This window comes from Rutilus rutilus (assembly GCF_951802725.1).
Source record: "Rutilus rutilus genome assembly, chromosome: 5".
In the NCBI taxonomy this organism is placed as follows: domain Eukaryota; kingdom Metazoa; phylum Chordata; class Actinopteri; order Cypriniformes; family Leuciscidae; genus Rutilus; species Rutilus rutilus.
In genome coordinates this window covers 4,137,741-4,155,799 of record NC_140213.1, presented here as the reverse complement: position 1 = coordinate 4,155,799, position 18,059 = coordinate 4,137,741, and the positions used below count along the sequence as shown (strand labels likewise).

At 38.6% G+C, this 18,059-nt stretch overlaps 1 protein-coding gene across 1 annotated transcript in view; it reads right to left on the bottom strand.

The window, feature by feature from the left end:
* The window catches only part of kirrel3b (kirre like nephrin family adhesion molecule 3b), a 184,109-nt gene that overhangs the window by 14,234 nt on the left and 151,816 nt on the right, over nucleotides 1-18,059 (bottom strand). Inside the window, 4 exon segments of the mRNA XM_084409034.1 lie at nucleotides 4,786-4,912; nucleotides 5,625-5,752; nucleotides 6,100-6,248; nucleotides 14,821-14,926. Coding sequence (XP_084265160.1) covers nucleotides 4,786-4,912; nucleotides 5,625-5,752; nucleotides 6,100-6,248; nucleotides 14,821-14,926 — 510 coding nt within the window.

The window sequence follows — 18,059 nt, the reverse complement described above, 5'->3', positions numbered from 1 at the left end:
AGAGAGAGAGAATTGGATTGCAGGGAATAGGTTTGTGACAGTAGGAGGCGTACAAGAGTCATAATGTACGGATCATCATGGGGTGTCGTGTGAAGTGTTCTGTGACGTTCTGTTACTACAGCTGACATACTGAGCATTGCCCCATTGGTCTCTCATGCTTCATATTCAGGAGTTGTGAGCAACCTAATCTTATCTGATGCATTTTTTTTACCATTTAATCATTTACAATTTATGCAAAAAAATCAGCTCATTGCAAAAAAAAAAACAAAGTTTGGTAACACTTTAGGCAACACATATCTTAACAGTGAATATGTTTTCCTTAATCTAAAGTGTTACCAAAAGTTTACACCATTCCACAGAGCGATTATCGTTTTCACATACTTTAATTATTAACCTTGCGCTAAGCACAACACATTTATCTCTGCACCACTGTCACCATTTATTTCACTAGCTTTCATTTGCCAAATCATTAATCTTTGGTGATTTCTCTCTTCTCCTATATATCTGCAAGTTGGCATGGGAGTGGAATACAAATTTTCCTGGGGTCTGGATATCAGGAGATGAAAAAAAAAAAAAATTCCAAAAGGAAGGACACTAAAATGGGCCCCATTTCAGCTTCCATTTTCTCCAACAAAAAAAAAAAAGTTTCTCTTTTATGTGTGTAAACACTCTTGTGCACACACATACACTTAGACAAGTATATATTTCCCTGTGTTTTTTTGGTCCTCAAATGTGCACCAGTGCACTCATGCACACAAACCAGAAGTAGCAACCTTCCACAGAGACGTACAGTACACGTCCCATCTCTAAGCCGAGTTAATGTACTTTTTCCTGGAAACATAATGTAATCTTCCTGGCATACATACATGAACGCTTTCATGCACAAATATGTTCCATTAACTCAGTAATGAGTACACATGCCATTGAAACCTACACATGTAAACAATGTGATGAAAAAAAAAAAAACATCATCCCAGCAATTACTGTACTCTCAGATTGCAGCTAACTGCAAGTGCTTGCTGAAAGAGTGCATGAACCTGTGTGCAGTAAGAGGTGATTCGCAGATTGTAGCATGTGAAAGGTTGAGTCTGATTTGTTTCGCCTCATTTCCGCTGCCATATATTTTCATTACAGCACTCCAAGAGGGCTGAACCCAGTTCCGTGAATAGTGATAGTGACTAGTGTGTCCTCTTGCCCGCAGATCCAGCAAATAAATGCAGGACCTGGACTCCTCTTACCAGCACACTGACCTTGGGCACACAACGCCCTATTTTTAAATGTCTTCCCTGAACTCACAGAAGTGCCTAGAAACTACTTCCCCCTTATTCCTTTCAACCTCATTTTTGTTATAGCATAAAATGTTCCCTAAGGCACTTCACCTCCACTAGATTGTGCCTCTTCACCCCATGGCAAAGCACACGTTTCCAACCATCCATCTATTAAGGAATTTCACACTTTCACAGATTCCACAATCGGTGACATTATATGAGCGAGTCAGTGGAGCTTGTGTGATCTGTCTCTGCAGTGTAGTCAAGACTAAAAGAGGAAAGGTTAATGATCTCACTGTGAAATGGGATTTGTATCTGTTCACATACAACGATACAATTACGCATGGACAACTGTGTCAGAAATTGTCGCATGAGTGAGTTGATTGTCGCATTGATACTGCTGCATGTTACAAACATTTTCCCCAGCATGATGTTAACATTTAGCAGCAAGAAAACAGATGCCTCGTCAAAATAAAACAATTTCTTATTCCTACTTGCAATATGTCTAATACACTACACTACTGTTTATAAGCCTGGAATCTTTAGGATTCTTTGGAGGAGTCTCTTCTGCTCACCAAGGCTGCATTTATTTGATCAAGAAATACAGTAAAAATAGTAATATTGTGAAATATTATTAAAATTTAAAATGTAATGTTTCAGCGTCAATATTCCAGTCTTCAGTTTCACATGATCCTTCTGAAATTGATACTTGTGTGCAGAAAGGACACATTCAATTAACCAGTAAAAGTAGTAGTGACAGTAAAAACCATTTATAATATTACAACATATTTATATTTGAAATAAAAGCTGTTCTTTTGAACTTTCGGTTGATCAAAGAATCCTGGAAAAAAAGTGTCCAGGTTAAACTGCTCAAAAACAAACACAAAATGAAGCAGCAAAAAGAGTTTGCAACATTGATAAGTGTTTCTAGAGCAGCAAATCAGCAAAATAGAATAGGATCATGTGACACTGAAGACTGGAGTAATGATGCAGAAAAATAATAATATTTGAAAATATAATATTATAGAAAAAATATCTTTTCATTTGTAATGTGTCACAATATTACTGGGTTTTTTTAACAAATTTTTTTTTTTTTAAATGCAGCCTTGGTGAGCAGAAAAAATAAAAATAAAAATCATTTATTTGAACAGTAGTGTATATATAACAAAACAAACAAATTGTATCCGCAAGCCATATCCACAAGCAACATCACAAACAAATGAACATAAGGACACATCCAGATATTAAATCCCATTAAGGCTCAAAATACACATGGATAAATGAGATCCCTATCTGAGGATCTAGGGAACAAAAAGCAGAAAGCAATGTGCATCCATTAGCGTGTTTTCTGCAAACGGTGTCCCCTGCTAGCTATTTGATTATAATTAAATTACATTGGCCCTGAGAGAACGCTGGAACTCTCTTGTCTATATTCTGAGTCTCAGTAGGAGCTCTGGGTTCCAGTGACAGGCAACTGGGAGGAAACATATATTGACGAATTCTAAACATGTGCATTTAATTGTTAGCATTAATTAGTTTTTATGTGACTCAGTGAGGATCAACCTAGCATAGGCCAATTATTTCTTATTTGAGCTCTATTCCTCTCTTCATCCTTCTCACTTGCTTTCCCTCTTTTATTTTTCTCTTTCTGATCAAGCCTTTGAAACACAAAGCTCTGGTCATCAATCATTCTTCACGTCAATGCTTTTGAATTTCACTCACTCGTCAGGAGCACATGTTGATGAGGAAGATGTGAAATGATCGGCTTCATCTCCCAAATGCACCATAACTTGAAACAATCAGCTCTGTGCAACAAGAGAGCCTGCGCCACATGTTGCCACATCAAAGACTGCGCTATAGGTGCTCGAGTCTAACATCCAGCACTCGTGTTCACTTCCAGAAATGAGTTGGAACACAGCTTGCAGTCCTCTTGAGGCTTTTAGAGCGAAAGGGCTCACTTATTGAAAAGAATCAAAAAAAGGCTTGCTTTTTGATACCTAAAAGACAGATCCAGGTCAAGAGGTGTAAAATTATGCAAAGAATAATAATAAACAAGGTAAATGGGTAATTAATAAAACAGCAATTCAGAGGAGGTAATCTTAGATACTCCATATACAAGGCATCAACGAACAAATTAATGGGGGTTTTTTTCCGCAGATGTGTCTTAAGAATTATTTGCATAATTGTTAACACATTCTCGTAGAAGAATGCTTCATTTCACTTCTGTAATGTGGTGGATTTTTGAGAGAAAAAATAAGCAGAGGAGAATTTGATTTTAACCATTGAGAATTGATCTGATTGTAAAAAAAAGTGACATACTAATATAGTGCCAGACCAGGGGTGTGAATCTTCAGGTCGACTGCGATTCGATTATTTTGATTCAAAAGTGATGTCTGAAAATTCTATTGAATTCAATACACAATTCTATTCTATTTGAACGGACAGTCATTCCATATTCTATTTTTTATTTTAAGGGTTAAACACAGTATATTGTCAAAAAGCTCTTGCTAAGGTTCCTCACTTTTATACCTGTTGTTTTTAGTCAACCCAAAAAGATATTCACAGATGGTAAAAGAGTGGCAGAGCCTTCGGCAACTTTAGTTGCCTGTGGGCTTAAATGTTTTAATACTGAGAAACATGATGGCACAGTGCTTGATCTTTTCATAAACCTCCAGATATCTTTCTACCACCAGAAAAAACAAACAACATGACTGCATTTATTAAGGATTCCATGTAATCCTGAACTCTCTAGTCAAGAATGAATGCAAAGCAGAGGTACTCTTCACTGTCCCCATAAAGAACAGAATGTACTTGATGAAAGTGGATGTCATCTGTAATTTCTATAATTCCTGGATTCTCTGTAGGTCTAGAATGAATGTCTCACTTTGCATATTAATACTATCAGTCATAACAGTTCTTTATTGATTTTCTTTCATTTCACAGCACCAAACTGCATTAGTGATTCTAAACTTGCAGGGGAATCATTCAATGCAAACACAATTGTCACTTTGGCTGAACTTCTCTTATTTTCCTCTCACGTCAAAGCCGGAGCCCATGGCAAATAGCTTCGGAGAGAGAGGAGCTTTTAAAAGACGTGTTGGATTTTGCGAATGAAAGCTGTTGTGCGGCTAATGCATGCCGCCTGAATTTCAAGCGGCCGTAATGAAGTCATTTATCTGAGAGTAGCCAGTCTCCCGCTATTCTCCTGTGTTCATTAGCCTGTCACAGCCTAAGAAACAGCTCCTCATGCAATTCTTACTGAATATAATCAGCATTAGTCCAGAGAAACAGCAGACCGAAGAGTAAACATCAAACTTCTGTCTCAGAGTCAACATGAATGCCAAAATAGGTCTAATTCATTTAGCTGTCACCTGGATTTTCAATTGCTTGCACCTTATTTACTTACACATGTTCCAAACGGGGATGTTTGCAACCGTCAAACATAAAGTGACACACCTTATACCTGCTAGTCAAACTCTCATTAGCCATGCACCTTTTAGAAGAGAGTCAAACTTACCATTTACGGTGAGAGAGACTTCCTTCTCAGCCGCTCCAACGCGAGGCACCACCGCACGGCACACATACTTCCCAGCATCCTCTTGCCTGACGGATTTCAGTGTGAGGATGTTCTCGTTGCTTAGCACCTGCAGTCAAAAGTCAAAGATCAAAACATTAAAAAGGAGTGCAAAGGGAGCTGGCCAGAGTCAAAACGAATCAGGACGGATGGGCAGCTAAGCTTAGAAAAAGGGCCTTCTTCTCAATTATTAAAATCCAATTTGGGTCAGATGAGGAGGACCATGTGAACATGGGAGATGGTAGGTGACAGTCAACCGGGAGAGAAATAAGACCGGTCGGTTTCCCCCAATGTCTGTGCCAGCGAACGGACCTACAGTATCCCAAACTGAGGCACTATTCGTCTGCGAGCAATAAGATTGCAGGGAATCTTAAAAATCCTGATGTTTGCCATCGGGGTACAGCTCTGAGAGTAAACACTGTACCATCATGACCTTGAAATACTAACGTCTTTTTAGAAAATTCAATGATTTTTTTCTATTCAGTTCCTCAGCTGTTCAGGAATAAAAGCCAATGTATTAATAGATCAGAAGGTTTTAGATCAATAATATCATATTGACCTTTAAAATGAATGGATGAAAAGCCAAAAACTAGATTTTTCATGTCTGCTTGATCTCTTCTTCTTTACAAAGATGAGATGTTGTCTGAACATCAATGTGCTATTAATGTAGCTAGAATGAAAAATGGGATGGTTGCTGTAAGAGAACTGTGTGTTTGCTTCAAAAGATTAATCTTGCAGTAGGGTTGAAGAGCAATGTCCAACAACAATGTCTAGCAACTTACCACCCCAGAGCCCCTTTTCATCCATACAATAGTTAAAGAGGGATTTCCGGTCCAGGCACAGTTAAACACAGCATCTGATCCTAGGTCAACCTGTAAAGACTGGGGCTCTGCGGCCATCCGAGGTCCAACTGGAGAAAAAACAGAACAGGTAGTAAGATCTACTCAGAGAGGTCACATTTGCAAGCTTGTTTTAATATGAGATTGAAGGAAGCTGAGAATTATAGTCTCTCATAATAATTCTCCTGAATTATCCTTCAAAAACTATTAACCGGAGGTGTCCAATCCTGCTCACGGTGGGTCAAATTCCTGCAGAGTTTTGATCCAAAGCTAATTTAACACATCTGGACCTGCTAATCAAGGTGTTAAGGATTACCAGAAGTGTGCATGTATGCTGGAGAAAGTGGTAGCTCTGCAGAAACGTGGTCCTCCAGGATGGTTTGGACACCTCTGTTATGAACAAACAGAAATAACTCACAGTAGACATCCACGTTCCGACTAATGTTGGTGCTCCCGAGTGGGTTAGTGACCTCACAGGAAACTGGCTCTGTGAAAAACGAGTGGTCCACTACGACCTCATAAGTGTCTCCTGAAACTTCCTTTATCACGCTTCCTCCTTTTGCCCACCTAGAAGCAGTAGAAAGTGATTATTACAAGTATTAGTACTAAACAAAAGTTAATGATGAACCACACAAAAGTCAATGTACTTGATGGTTTTCATATATTTCACTTAGCATTGAAAGACAAAATGTTGCAGGATGTCATTAAAAGGGATATTTCACCGCTTGGAAAGATGCATATGTATTTAAATTGGGTCATTTATGTAGTAGAAATGTGAAATTATTTTAGAAGTTGGTGCCTTCTAGACTGAGAAAAGCCAGAAAATGTATTTTTGGCTCATGTGGATGCAAGACAACAACTCCCAGAATGCACTTTCTTCGCTGCCCTACGAGGACACTCCCAAGCCACGCCTACCGGTTACAGAGGACAGTATTGGAAGAAATGATACAACTAGGCTACTAGTCGACTCCATTTTATTATGAGATCCCCCTATGGGCGGGTTGAAAACGTGCGGAACGAGCTCCTACTACTGGCTGTAGTCTCTCGCCTCCAATGACGATTTTTGCGTCATCTGAGTTTTTTTCCAGACACACAATACAGAAATCTCTCGTCTCAGGGGGACATGAGGGAGGGAAGCACGGTCATTCGAAAATACTACCCGGTTTCTACTGATACAAAGCCTAATGCTAATCGGTGAAGTATCCCTTTAATCTGTACACTTTGCAAATATTACATTAGGGGTACAACAGCTTGTCACTCGATCCTCAAAGGGAAATCTTATTTACTCCCCCTAAAAAATTTTCTTAGTGCCTTAAGGTTTCACACTTCTTCTCTTATATGCTCCTTTTAGGGGTAGATAGGGTGCAACTTTGTTATTTTAAGGGTACTGCCCCAGTGACAAGCTGTTGTACCTCTATAGGTAAAACTTTTGCAATTTTATTTCTGTCAGTGTTGGTACATGTAAATGTTCCTTGATCAACGTCCTTATTTAGGGGTGTCCAATCCTGCTCTTGTTTAGAGTTTAGCTCCACTCAATAGACATGAAACAGCCAATTAAGGTCCTCAGGATTACTTCAAAAGTCCAATGTTGGGACGGGTTGTAGCCCTCTAGAAGCAGGATCGGACACCCCTGTCCTTATTGGTCCTGGAACAAACCTTCTGTAAACTAGTCAGATGTAAGGCTTACGTTTAGAGCTGGGTTTGGTGAAACATTCTTATCAATCTAGCATTTCCTTTATAATTGTATAGGTAGTTAAGAGTTAAGAACTAGGTTAGGGCTATGTTCTATCAGAATGTTGTTCCAGGTCCAGCAAAAGATGTTTATCTTTGAATATGTCATAATTTGGTAAAACTATTTTAACTGATTCAAGTCATTACATCAAACTTCAGTCTTAAATTCCCTTACACTTTTAACCCACATTTATACATTTATAAATTCAAAGCCTTGCTATCTAAGATAATTTGAAACTCATTTGTCATTATATTATTAACCCCTTTTAAGCCTGACTTTTTCCTTTAATGGAACAGAAAGCCATCATTACAAGTCCCTGCCAGATGTACGCTATCACAGGAAAAGAGAAACACAATTTAGAGGTTACCATGGCAATAACAGGAAAACCTGGTGTCTAATCCATTTGCTTCTATCATAGTCATCAGTGAGACATGATAGCTGTCTGTCTGTAGGTGGATAGAAAGCGACAGAAAGACAGACAACCACCCTCTGTGGGAGCCGATGTATCCTGGTTTTGTTTGAGAAATTTCAACACTGTTATATGACAAATCATTGAAGTGAGATTTATCTTGCCTCAGCATGTTTTTTTTTTTTGTTTTTTTTTTGTCTGGATACCAAGTTAACAACACTGAATGGAGCCAGACTGGCAAAAACAAATCCTGAGCCTCTCTCCACATGACACAAACCCCACATACTGTACCAATGAGACTAGATGTTAAGAAATTGTCAGCGCTCTGCATGAGGAACTATTCGTTTATGTAAGAGGAATGGACTTAGTTTCTCCCAAACTGACAAAGTAATGCATATCTATGTCACTTGCTTGGTCTAGTTTGTGGTTCCCTGTTGGCGACTAAGATGGGACACATTTGTACAAGCCAAAGCCAATGGAGAATGGGTGTCACAGCCTGACACTAGGGTACATATTTCAATAAACGAGTATATTCAGTGCCAGTTAACTCCTCGTTGTTGAGAAGTATCGCTTTACCAAGCCAGTTTTACATCTCAGTACACTCAAAGCAGCCGGCACTGGTAGAACGGTGCCAGAACTTCAATATTCACCTGCTCTGTGGGAGTGAGCGCACAATTCATTACCTCTGCAACTAACTCATGCCATCTGTGGGGCCTGATAGAGTGTCATTTAAATCATAACAGTCTCCCTCTTGACTAAATTAAAGTAAGGAGGGAGAGCAGTTGTAATTGGCCTAGCTAGTGTGCTTGAGAAGCACTGTGCCATGTTGTTAACATAAGCAGCTTAGAACACAGTCTGCTAAATCTGCACAGGCACACCTGTGCTTCCAAAAATATTCAAATCAGCGCAGACGGCTGCGCTTGTCGTCTCCGTCCTCGACGAAATTGTTCTAGGGGAAGTGAATATGCATCACTGTGAAACTTTGTATTTATGGGCAATTACAGAAGCAGTCACCTGCTATACGTCTACCAGAGTTTTTCTTTCTTGCAGTAACGTATAAATTACACTTGAAGCTTTTGAAGCTGCTGCTTTGTAATTAGATGAGAAGATTGACTATGCCATAATTTAATTCAGCTTTAAATAGCCTGTTTATTACAGGAGCCTAAGAGGATGATTATCATCTTTTAAGTAACTAGCTTATATTTGTGCGTTAGCTACGTGCAACTTGTATTCATACAATGTTTTTTTTTTCTGTTTATTCAATCTTGGCTGTGGTCCCTTGTGACAACAGCACATCTTTCCTATTCATTTAAATGCAATTTCCTCAAGTCAGAAAAGGGGAAAGCAACTATTATGACACACAATATTTATGGAGCACTGCCCATACAAGCCTCTTAAATCTTTCTCATGCCTTACCAGAACTGTGTCGTTGTAATGCTAACAGTTTACATCCAAGCTTGTGTGCTATAAGAATGCTAAGTGTACTTCGTTTTGGCTGTTCACTCAGAACACGTTTTTGTAAAAAATATCTATAGATCCAGTGTAACTTCTAAATTCACTTTTTGTAATGTCTATTTAATGATTTCTCCATCTTCCACAATAATGCAAAGTCTTTGAATCACTTGGAAATAAAAATAAAAACAATAGTGACAAATTGCATATTTAATTCAGTCATTTTTATCCATTTACAGCTCTACTAATAATTCAAACTAGCATTCTGACAGCACAAAACTATGGCAATGTAGAGCAAAACAGGACTGCATGTTGGTTTTAATCCTATGGGGTGGCAGACTGGGAGGTTTGGCCGGTAGAGAAGACCCAAATGGTGGGTTAGCTTTGCCAGAGCTGAAGGATTCAGCGCTGCACATTGAAAGAGCCAAAACATCCGTGAGCACAGTGGCTCCGCTGGGCTTCAGCCAGGGTCTTCAAAACAGAACAAACATGACCTAACTGAGTGCCTGTGTAAACTTTGGAAAACTCAAAGACTCCTTTATTATTCTGGAGTAGAACGGTACAGTATCAGGAGGAATCGAATGTTTGGCATTCCTATAAGTCAATGCTCTAAAAAAACCCACTAACGACTACAGCAACAACAACAAAACACTTCTTGTGTTTGTTTGTAGGATCTTTTTTGATTGGTAGGAGAGGCATACCATTGGGGAAAATAAGTACAGAAAACAGTACTTATAATGGAAATACTTCAAAATAATAAGTGTGAACTGAATGGACACTTAATTCATTTATTTACAATTAAATGAAAATGCAAAATTTATATTAAATGCAATTAGTTAAAGAGCAGGACTTAAAGGGATAGTTCACCCAAAAATGCCTATATTATATGGTTGGGTATCGAGAACCGGTTCCATTTTAGAACCGGTAACAAATTTCCAAAAACCGGGTATTCGATAAGACGCACGCATTACGATTCCTCTTTTTCGATTCCTGACTTTGGGACAGTTGCAAATTCGTTATTCACGGCAAGCGCGTTCATAATAGAAGCGGCGTGGGCGCGACGAGCATGCGGTGCGTGGCGCTCGTTTTTGCAGGCGCGCCTATGCCTCGGCGGGATGAAAACATCTCAACTTTTCAGAATGCCGCAAGCGGTGCGCAGGTCACGTGACAAAAAACAACCGACCTTTCTGTAACATCAAAAGCTCGGCCGAACAGCTGATCATAGCTAAACAGGGCGGGTTTTTATTTCTCATCTCCATATATATATCTAGTAGCCTAGTAAAGCTAATGCAAGGGCTATAAATGAATTAATCCTTTGCTGATACTTCCTCGTCGTCATCATGGAGAGCGCAGTTCATGGTTGCATAGCAACGACAGACGCCACGGGAGCGCAAGCGCTTGTGCGGCGCGGCCGTGCTTTTCCATGCATTTTTAGACGCGATATGTGAACGGTCCCTAATTCAGGAATCTATGTGGCTTAAAATCATCAATCAATCATTTTTATTTTGTTTAAAATGGAGATCACGATTACATACAGAACTACTCAGAATAACATGTTTAGTCTAATAGTCTATTTAAAAAAAAAACTCGTTTGAATAAATAGGCTACTTGTTTAATTAATGAATGATTCACTTTCGAGTCTTCTTCAATAAATAATTCAATGAAAAAAACTGTCGATTTTTGCCACCTACTGGAGTAATAATGTAATCGACACCTTTATATGAAGGGACTCCTTTCACTTTAGCCATTTTATTGGTTATTGCTTAAAATTGGCAAGAATAAAAGGTAGAAATATTTATTCTTCAAGTATTTGCCCTTTCTTCTCCCTCCAAAAAATATTGGAATCGGAAGCAAGAATCGATGAGAACCGGATTCGATAAGGAATCGGAATCGCTAAAAATGAAACGATACCCAAACCTAATTATATATTTTAGCAATGAAAATGTATTCTCTTTAAGTATACTTAGGTGGGCTTGTATTTTATTAATATTATATTATCTGAAAATACAGTTGTTGTTTGTTTTAGTTTTTTTTACATAATATACAATCAGTACATCTAAGCACACTTTTTTTTCCCTCACAAGGGTAGAATAATTGTGTGGTAAACAGCAACGCAGATTGGATTTGATAGATCTAATGTTTCAGTTTTCATACTGGGCAAAACTATGTTTCAAAATTCATCTGTATGCTGACAGGTGCCGGAGATGATGAGGCTGTCTTCTCCATCCTTCTTCTCCCAGTCTGATAACGCCACACACACTTTCTAGGTTACAATCAAGCTGCAGCTGTTCACTCCATTATGATACCATCACGACATGGACTCATATTGGCCAATCTAGCAGCCAGCAGGACAGATGCCCGGAGTTTAATTTTCTGTTTTGAGATATCGGCTGCATCTGTTGCTGTTGGTTAGTTTTCCATGTGCTGTTCCCTGGTTGATGAATCATGTCTGGCTGCTTCTGAGAGTCGCTGGGGAGCGCGGCCATGGAAAACAAACAACGAAACGGCCCGTATCTGTGTGTGCACATCAAACGCTTGATGAGCAAAGCAAGCAACCCACTATGAAAACCTCTTCATCAGCTATGTCAAAGACATCACTGCAGAGACGCACAACATGGCTTACAGTAACTATCCCCAAAACAGACAACTAACAAGCACAATGCACCAAACATAATTGTTATTGTGATAATTGGGGAGTAAATCTGTTTGTTTGTTAGATCAATCAAAGTTGTTTACTCTTTTCCTCTTTTTTTTTTTTTTTTTTTTTTTTTGTCAGAGATAGTAAAAGAATGGCAAATGAAAAAAAACAACCTAAATATTATTATTAAATATGAAAAAGGTTTAAACAATGGACAATACAACATTAATACAACACAATTAGTAGAAACTAAAAACATAAACTAAACTGAAACATATTAGTTCCATAATATATCACAACATGGTTTCAATATAAAGCACCAGCAGCAGATTACCCTCTTTACACGGATATAAGAGAGTCACCGTCAAAATATGTCATGTTCAAACTTAAGACACTGTTTTGGGGCAAATTAAGTCCATATCTTTCCTGACTCCCATATCATAAAATGAACCAGAGTGGTAATGATCCATCTCAGTGCACATGACCACTCCTCCCCACACCACATTATGGTGACACCACAATAATAGCATTTCTACTTCTTTAGTCCCTTAATCAATAGCCGACAAAATCACCCCACGTTAATGTCAGGGACATTTCAATGCAGCATGGTACATGAATCCTCCTCGGAAGGCTATCATTAATTCTAATACTCTCTGGCTCTGATATTTTTATTGCTCTCCCACAGTGAAAGTCATCAAAGTGAGCGTCAATCAAGACATTTATTAAATTCACAAGTGAGATGCCACTAAATTCCCTCAGATCAATGTCAGCACTTGCTACGGGGCCCGTAGACACGGACGTGAGAACGAGGAAATCAGCGCGCTGTCCTGAGACGGATAGCATCATATAATTAGAAAGAATATTTCACAAATTCTGATCGCTAATAATATAAACGTGGGGAATTCATGGGCCGTTAACATGTTATGCTCGTGATGGAGTGCTTTCAGAAACCCTGGAGTGAAAGAAAACACTGGCGCTCCGACTCCTTGCTTCAAGCAAAATCATTCCTCGCTCCGCACAGCTCACAAACTCGAAATATTTGCAAATATTGCAATAATGAAAAATATTTTCATGTACTGTCAGTGCTGTTTCACCACCCGATTCACTAAATTAACTGTGCAAATTCTGTAAAATCTATTTATCTGTAAAAAAAAATGATGTGGTAAATGCAATTTGCACAATGCAGCATCCTAACTTGCAGGCTATGAAAGATGCAGCAGACTACAGGAAACTGGCATAGTTTATTGAGACTGTACGGCGCACGACGGCAATCCAGACACATAAAACAAAGATTGTTGGAGTATTTTTTTACATAAAAATACTTTGTCAGTCTTTCTGCTTAAAAATTCCATGTTTAATTCAATGTGTTAGTTTTTTTTAATTTACCAGCAATTTCTGAGTGAAAATTTTATAATAAAACATTTTTTTTTTTTTGGTGTACCAGATTGGATGCTTACCAAGGAAACATCCTAACAATGTTTACTGAAAGTTAACTTTGTGAAAATATATATTTACTGAATAGAAGAAAAGAAAACCTCACATAAAACCTGACGCTTTTACAACATTGTATTGAAGAAAAATAAATAAATAAAATGCCTAAATAAAATATGTCCTCTGCCTGGTGTTTTGCTTGTTTTCTTTTACAGCTTCGCAGTCTCTTTCCTTCGCTCTTCCCTCTCCTTCACTCTGTCCCTCATCCGCTAGCTATCTTTTGTTTCCTCGAGCTGAATTGAGGATGGATATTACTCCTACATCTATTATATTATCAACATCCAATGTCACATACCTCACAGGGATAAAGGAACAAAGAAATCTATCAGATAAAGGACTTAGTTTCAAGAAAAATACAAAATGTCCATGGACAACTGCATAACTAGAAATAGTTACACTGACCAAAGCTAGAGTTTATAGGTTCTGGAAAAACATTGTCAGTACTTGAAACACATGTAAAGAGCAATAAAGCCTATACTAAATGAAGAACATTACAGCTTAAGCTCATCTTATTGGTCCTGTCCTTTATAATTAAGATTCTAGCAGCAATGTGCATATCCATGAAGAGAAAATAACAACGTGTACAATGTACAACAGTGTAGGTGGAAAAACAAGATACCACGGTGAGGTAACTTGACGTGCTGAAGTCTGTAAATATTTCTGGCCTGAATTGTTAGACTCTGCCATACTATTATGACATTCTTTCAGTGTAAATCGGTAAGTTGTGCCATTTCTGGTCACCTCACTGATGCTCAGGTGTGAAAAACAGTGTGTTCATTCTGCCAAGGCTCTCCTCTGGCCTGATGGGTAATCAAACACAGGCATGTCTGATTCCAGCATCTGTCTTTTCAAAAAAAGGCTAGAAACAACTCGGTTTGCCCACCTACAACTGCATCACACATCCGTTCTATTCCTCAGTACATCTAGATTCACCGCTGTGCAATTCCCTTCACTGCTGATTCTACTGCTCTTCGTTTTAAAACCCACACAGAAACGTTCTAACTAATCGTCTCGCTATTGGCCCTCCGTAAGGCCGAGGCTGCATCTCACGGAAATAAATAACTTGTATTCCAACCTCTTTCTCATCTGTTTGGAGAGGACAGGAAACATTATTCTTGGATATTGGATCAGTGTATCAGATCCCTGCTTTGATTTGAATGCCTGATGTGGCGCCCCGATCCTTGTCTTGGCTTAGACACACCGAACCGATGCCAGCCAGGGATAGTGGATATCAGTTTTGAGACGGCTCTAAAAATATTTGCAACTAAATGCCAGAGTTTCTCTGTGATGCAACACAATGATGTGCCAGTCAGAAGATAAATGTGAATTATAGTTCATTCTATTTGATCCTCATCACAGGGTGTGTAATCATGAAGCACCTACAGTAATGATTTGGCTGTCGTGTTCGGCGTCTTACTTGTATTGGGTGACTGGCGGATTAGCTTTTGCTGAGCAATGAAACTTCACCAGGTTTCCCTCCAGGACTGGTTGAGGCTCCACAGAGAGATTCACCAACGGCAAGTCTGCAAGAAGACAAAAGAAACTAATAAGAAAACATTACTTTTTCCACAAAAATGTTCAGTAATGTTCAGATTTGCTTCGGCTATTATCTGGTCACGTAGCAGCGTCTGAAATAATTGTGAGAGTATTAACTGCGCATCATCAAAAGATGTGAAAATCAGGAAACAAAGCACTAACTAAAGCACCGTGCGTCGACTAATGAGAGGTATACCTTCTAATCTTTGTGGAAAACAGTTTATCATTCAATCATTACAGCTAAAACAAAAAACAACACTGCATAATGACATTTAAACTGGGATATTAATAACAAACACAGATTATGCAAGCGATAGCATATACCTTTTTCATTTTCATTAGCACTTTGCCTACTTTAAATGTTCTTTTTTTTATTTTTTATTAATGCACAAAAATGAAATAGTACAACTGATCTCTTTATGAACTTTTTGAGGCGTTAAAGTGGCAGTAGTGTGTATCTGTTTTTCATTTCAACTATACCAATCTTTGTTTAGCATATTTCAATTCAAAATATTACAATTAGATGCAGTAGATGTCCCTCATATGCCTCTAATGCCAAGCTGTATTTTGCACTGCACAACAAAAACAGATTTATGGATCTCCAGGGATGCAAAAAAAGAGACCTAATTGTTGTGCTTTTACCAAGACCGGACAGTGACAAGCGCAGAAGCTAAGCGGCACACATCAGCGATTCAGCATCCACAGGGAGCACAGTCGGGAGAGATAAAGATAGATGAGTAGAGAGAGAAAGACAAACCGGATCGTCATGCACTTGAGAGCCAGCTATTCTACATACGTGTTCTAGTACACTCAAGTTACTCTAATTTAGTCTCTAACACAGATCAGTGGACCAAAAGAGAACAGGACTGGCTCAGCTGGAGTGCCATCGGGGCACTGCTGCAGTGTGAAGTGTGTGTGTCTCCTGAAGTACAGTGTGTGGCCCACAGGAGCACAGCTGGGCAGAGTGGCATCCCGGCGGTTGGTGCAGGTGCTGCCCTTTTTCCCCATCTGCCTTTTTTGACCACACACACCTGTGCCAGGTTGTTCACAGACTGCACAACACTAACTGTCATCCGTGAGCCCGCGGGACACACCGGCGCGAGCAGGACAAACTGATTAGTGCTGTGTGCTGCCCGGGTACCAGCAGGATACGTGTAAAGCGTTTACTCTGGCTAATTGGGCATGCAGGTAGGTGGATATCAGAGGTAGGGGCGTTCAGGCTGGTTTATGGGTTGATACATATCACAAAAGTTCTCCCTCTAAATATTGACCGCAGATTGCATATTAATTCACTAAGTTGACATAAATTAGCCATTAGCCCAACTGTAGGCTGAATAATATTAACCATATAAAGCCTGCTGTATTATATTTGATAGGCAAATTTCGATGGCCTCTAAATGTACTGCATGCCTTCTGTCGTCTGATTGATACTTTATGCTGTTTTAGCAAGTAAAAGGCATTCAGATCATGGTACATATGTCCTTTTGTTGTGGAATCTGATTTTTGTAAAGTAAATTTAAGATTAACTTCTAATATTTGAAGATGAACACTTGCTGGACTGAAGCAACTTAGGTTTACTTGATTATCCATACATAATGTTTTATACAAATCAAATGTAAGTATCAAATATTATACATCAGGCTTTTGAAGAATGTTTATTTGTTCATCTCTCAATTAACATTGTATTATATTGCATTATTTGTGTAATCCAAACAATTAAAACGACAAAGCTTTGATAATAAAACGAAGCATTTAAAATATATTTTTGGCAGATATATATCAGTGACAACTGATATTATATGCATTTTATGAAAGTACACTATAAAAAAAATTATGTGATCAATAAAGTATAACAACATACTGTATGTCTTTACATTGCTTTAACTCATCAAAATAAGTTAAGCCATTTACAACTTTTTGTATATAAGTTATACAAGATTTAACTCATTTTTTAAAATCAATTTAATGCAATTTAAGTTGAAATGACTTACCCATCCAAGTTGATTGTACTTTATTTATTTTTACTGTGTAGTCTGCTATAGTGTTACAAAGATCTCATTGATTGATTACAAGTGATACGAATTTAATCTTACTTTAAATATCAGCAATCAATTTACATATTGTTTTGCCTAGTTTGGGCTTCTGAATAAAATTGAGGTGTGTTTTTCCTCCTCAAGTATGAGCTACATATTCTCCTATCATAAGAAAAGAAAAGATGAGATAATATTTTTAACTAATCAAAACTAGGTTCAGGTCTTGTAAATTGATTGTTCTAAACGCTTTCAAAAGTGCGTAGTAAGAGTATAAAAGCATAAATGCAATAAGCCACCAGATTCCGTGCATTACAGTGAATTTACCATGATTAAGGTGGTTTCAGGCACTCCTTACCTGTGATAACATCACTCTACCGAATAGCCTTCAGTGGCGTATTGATTTATTGTCATTATTTTTGATATTAACATTCATTTTGCTCCTTAGCTGTTTTGAAGCGTATCATGATTGCCTTTGATGTCAGTTCAAGTCTTTTGAGAGTAACCCTTGAGGGAGATGAAAGCCATCAAAAGTGTCCTCTACTTACGACAAAACTGAAGTGTGACATTAACTTTCTGTCTTAAATAATGAAATAAGCATTTTTAGATGGACGTTCATCCCCGGAGGAATGACTAGCTCCTCTCAAAGGCCCCGGCTCGAGAGGCAGACTGGCAGAAGCTCACAAAGACCCTCGTGACCCGCAAATCTATCGACAGACAGTCTCTTAATAAAGTAGTCTGTTTGTCACTTTGATGTATAAATGCATGAGTCTCTCTGGCCTGAGACACACGCGGCAAGCCATCAATATGCAGCTCCGATAATTCCTCCGCTTCATCAACAGGGAGAGCACGAAGGCAACAATGACAGCCCACAAAACAATGGGATTGGAGGAGAGGAGTGACCTAAAAAAAATAATTATATAAAATAAAATGGTGGGGGGGGACAGTGGTGAGATGACAGCTTTTGATCGGAAGTTCAAAGCAAAGAGCAGATGGTGGTTTTGAACAATCGGCCAACTTCCCCAGAGTTGGGAGGAAGGTGCCAAAGAAAATGGCTTCTGTCTTTCTTAAAGCTTGATTTCCATTCTCC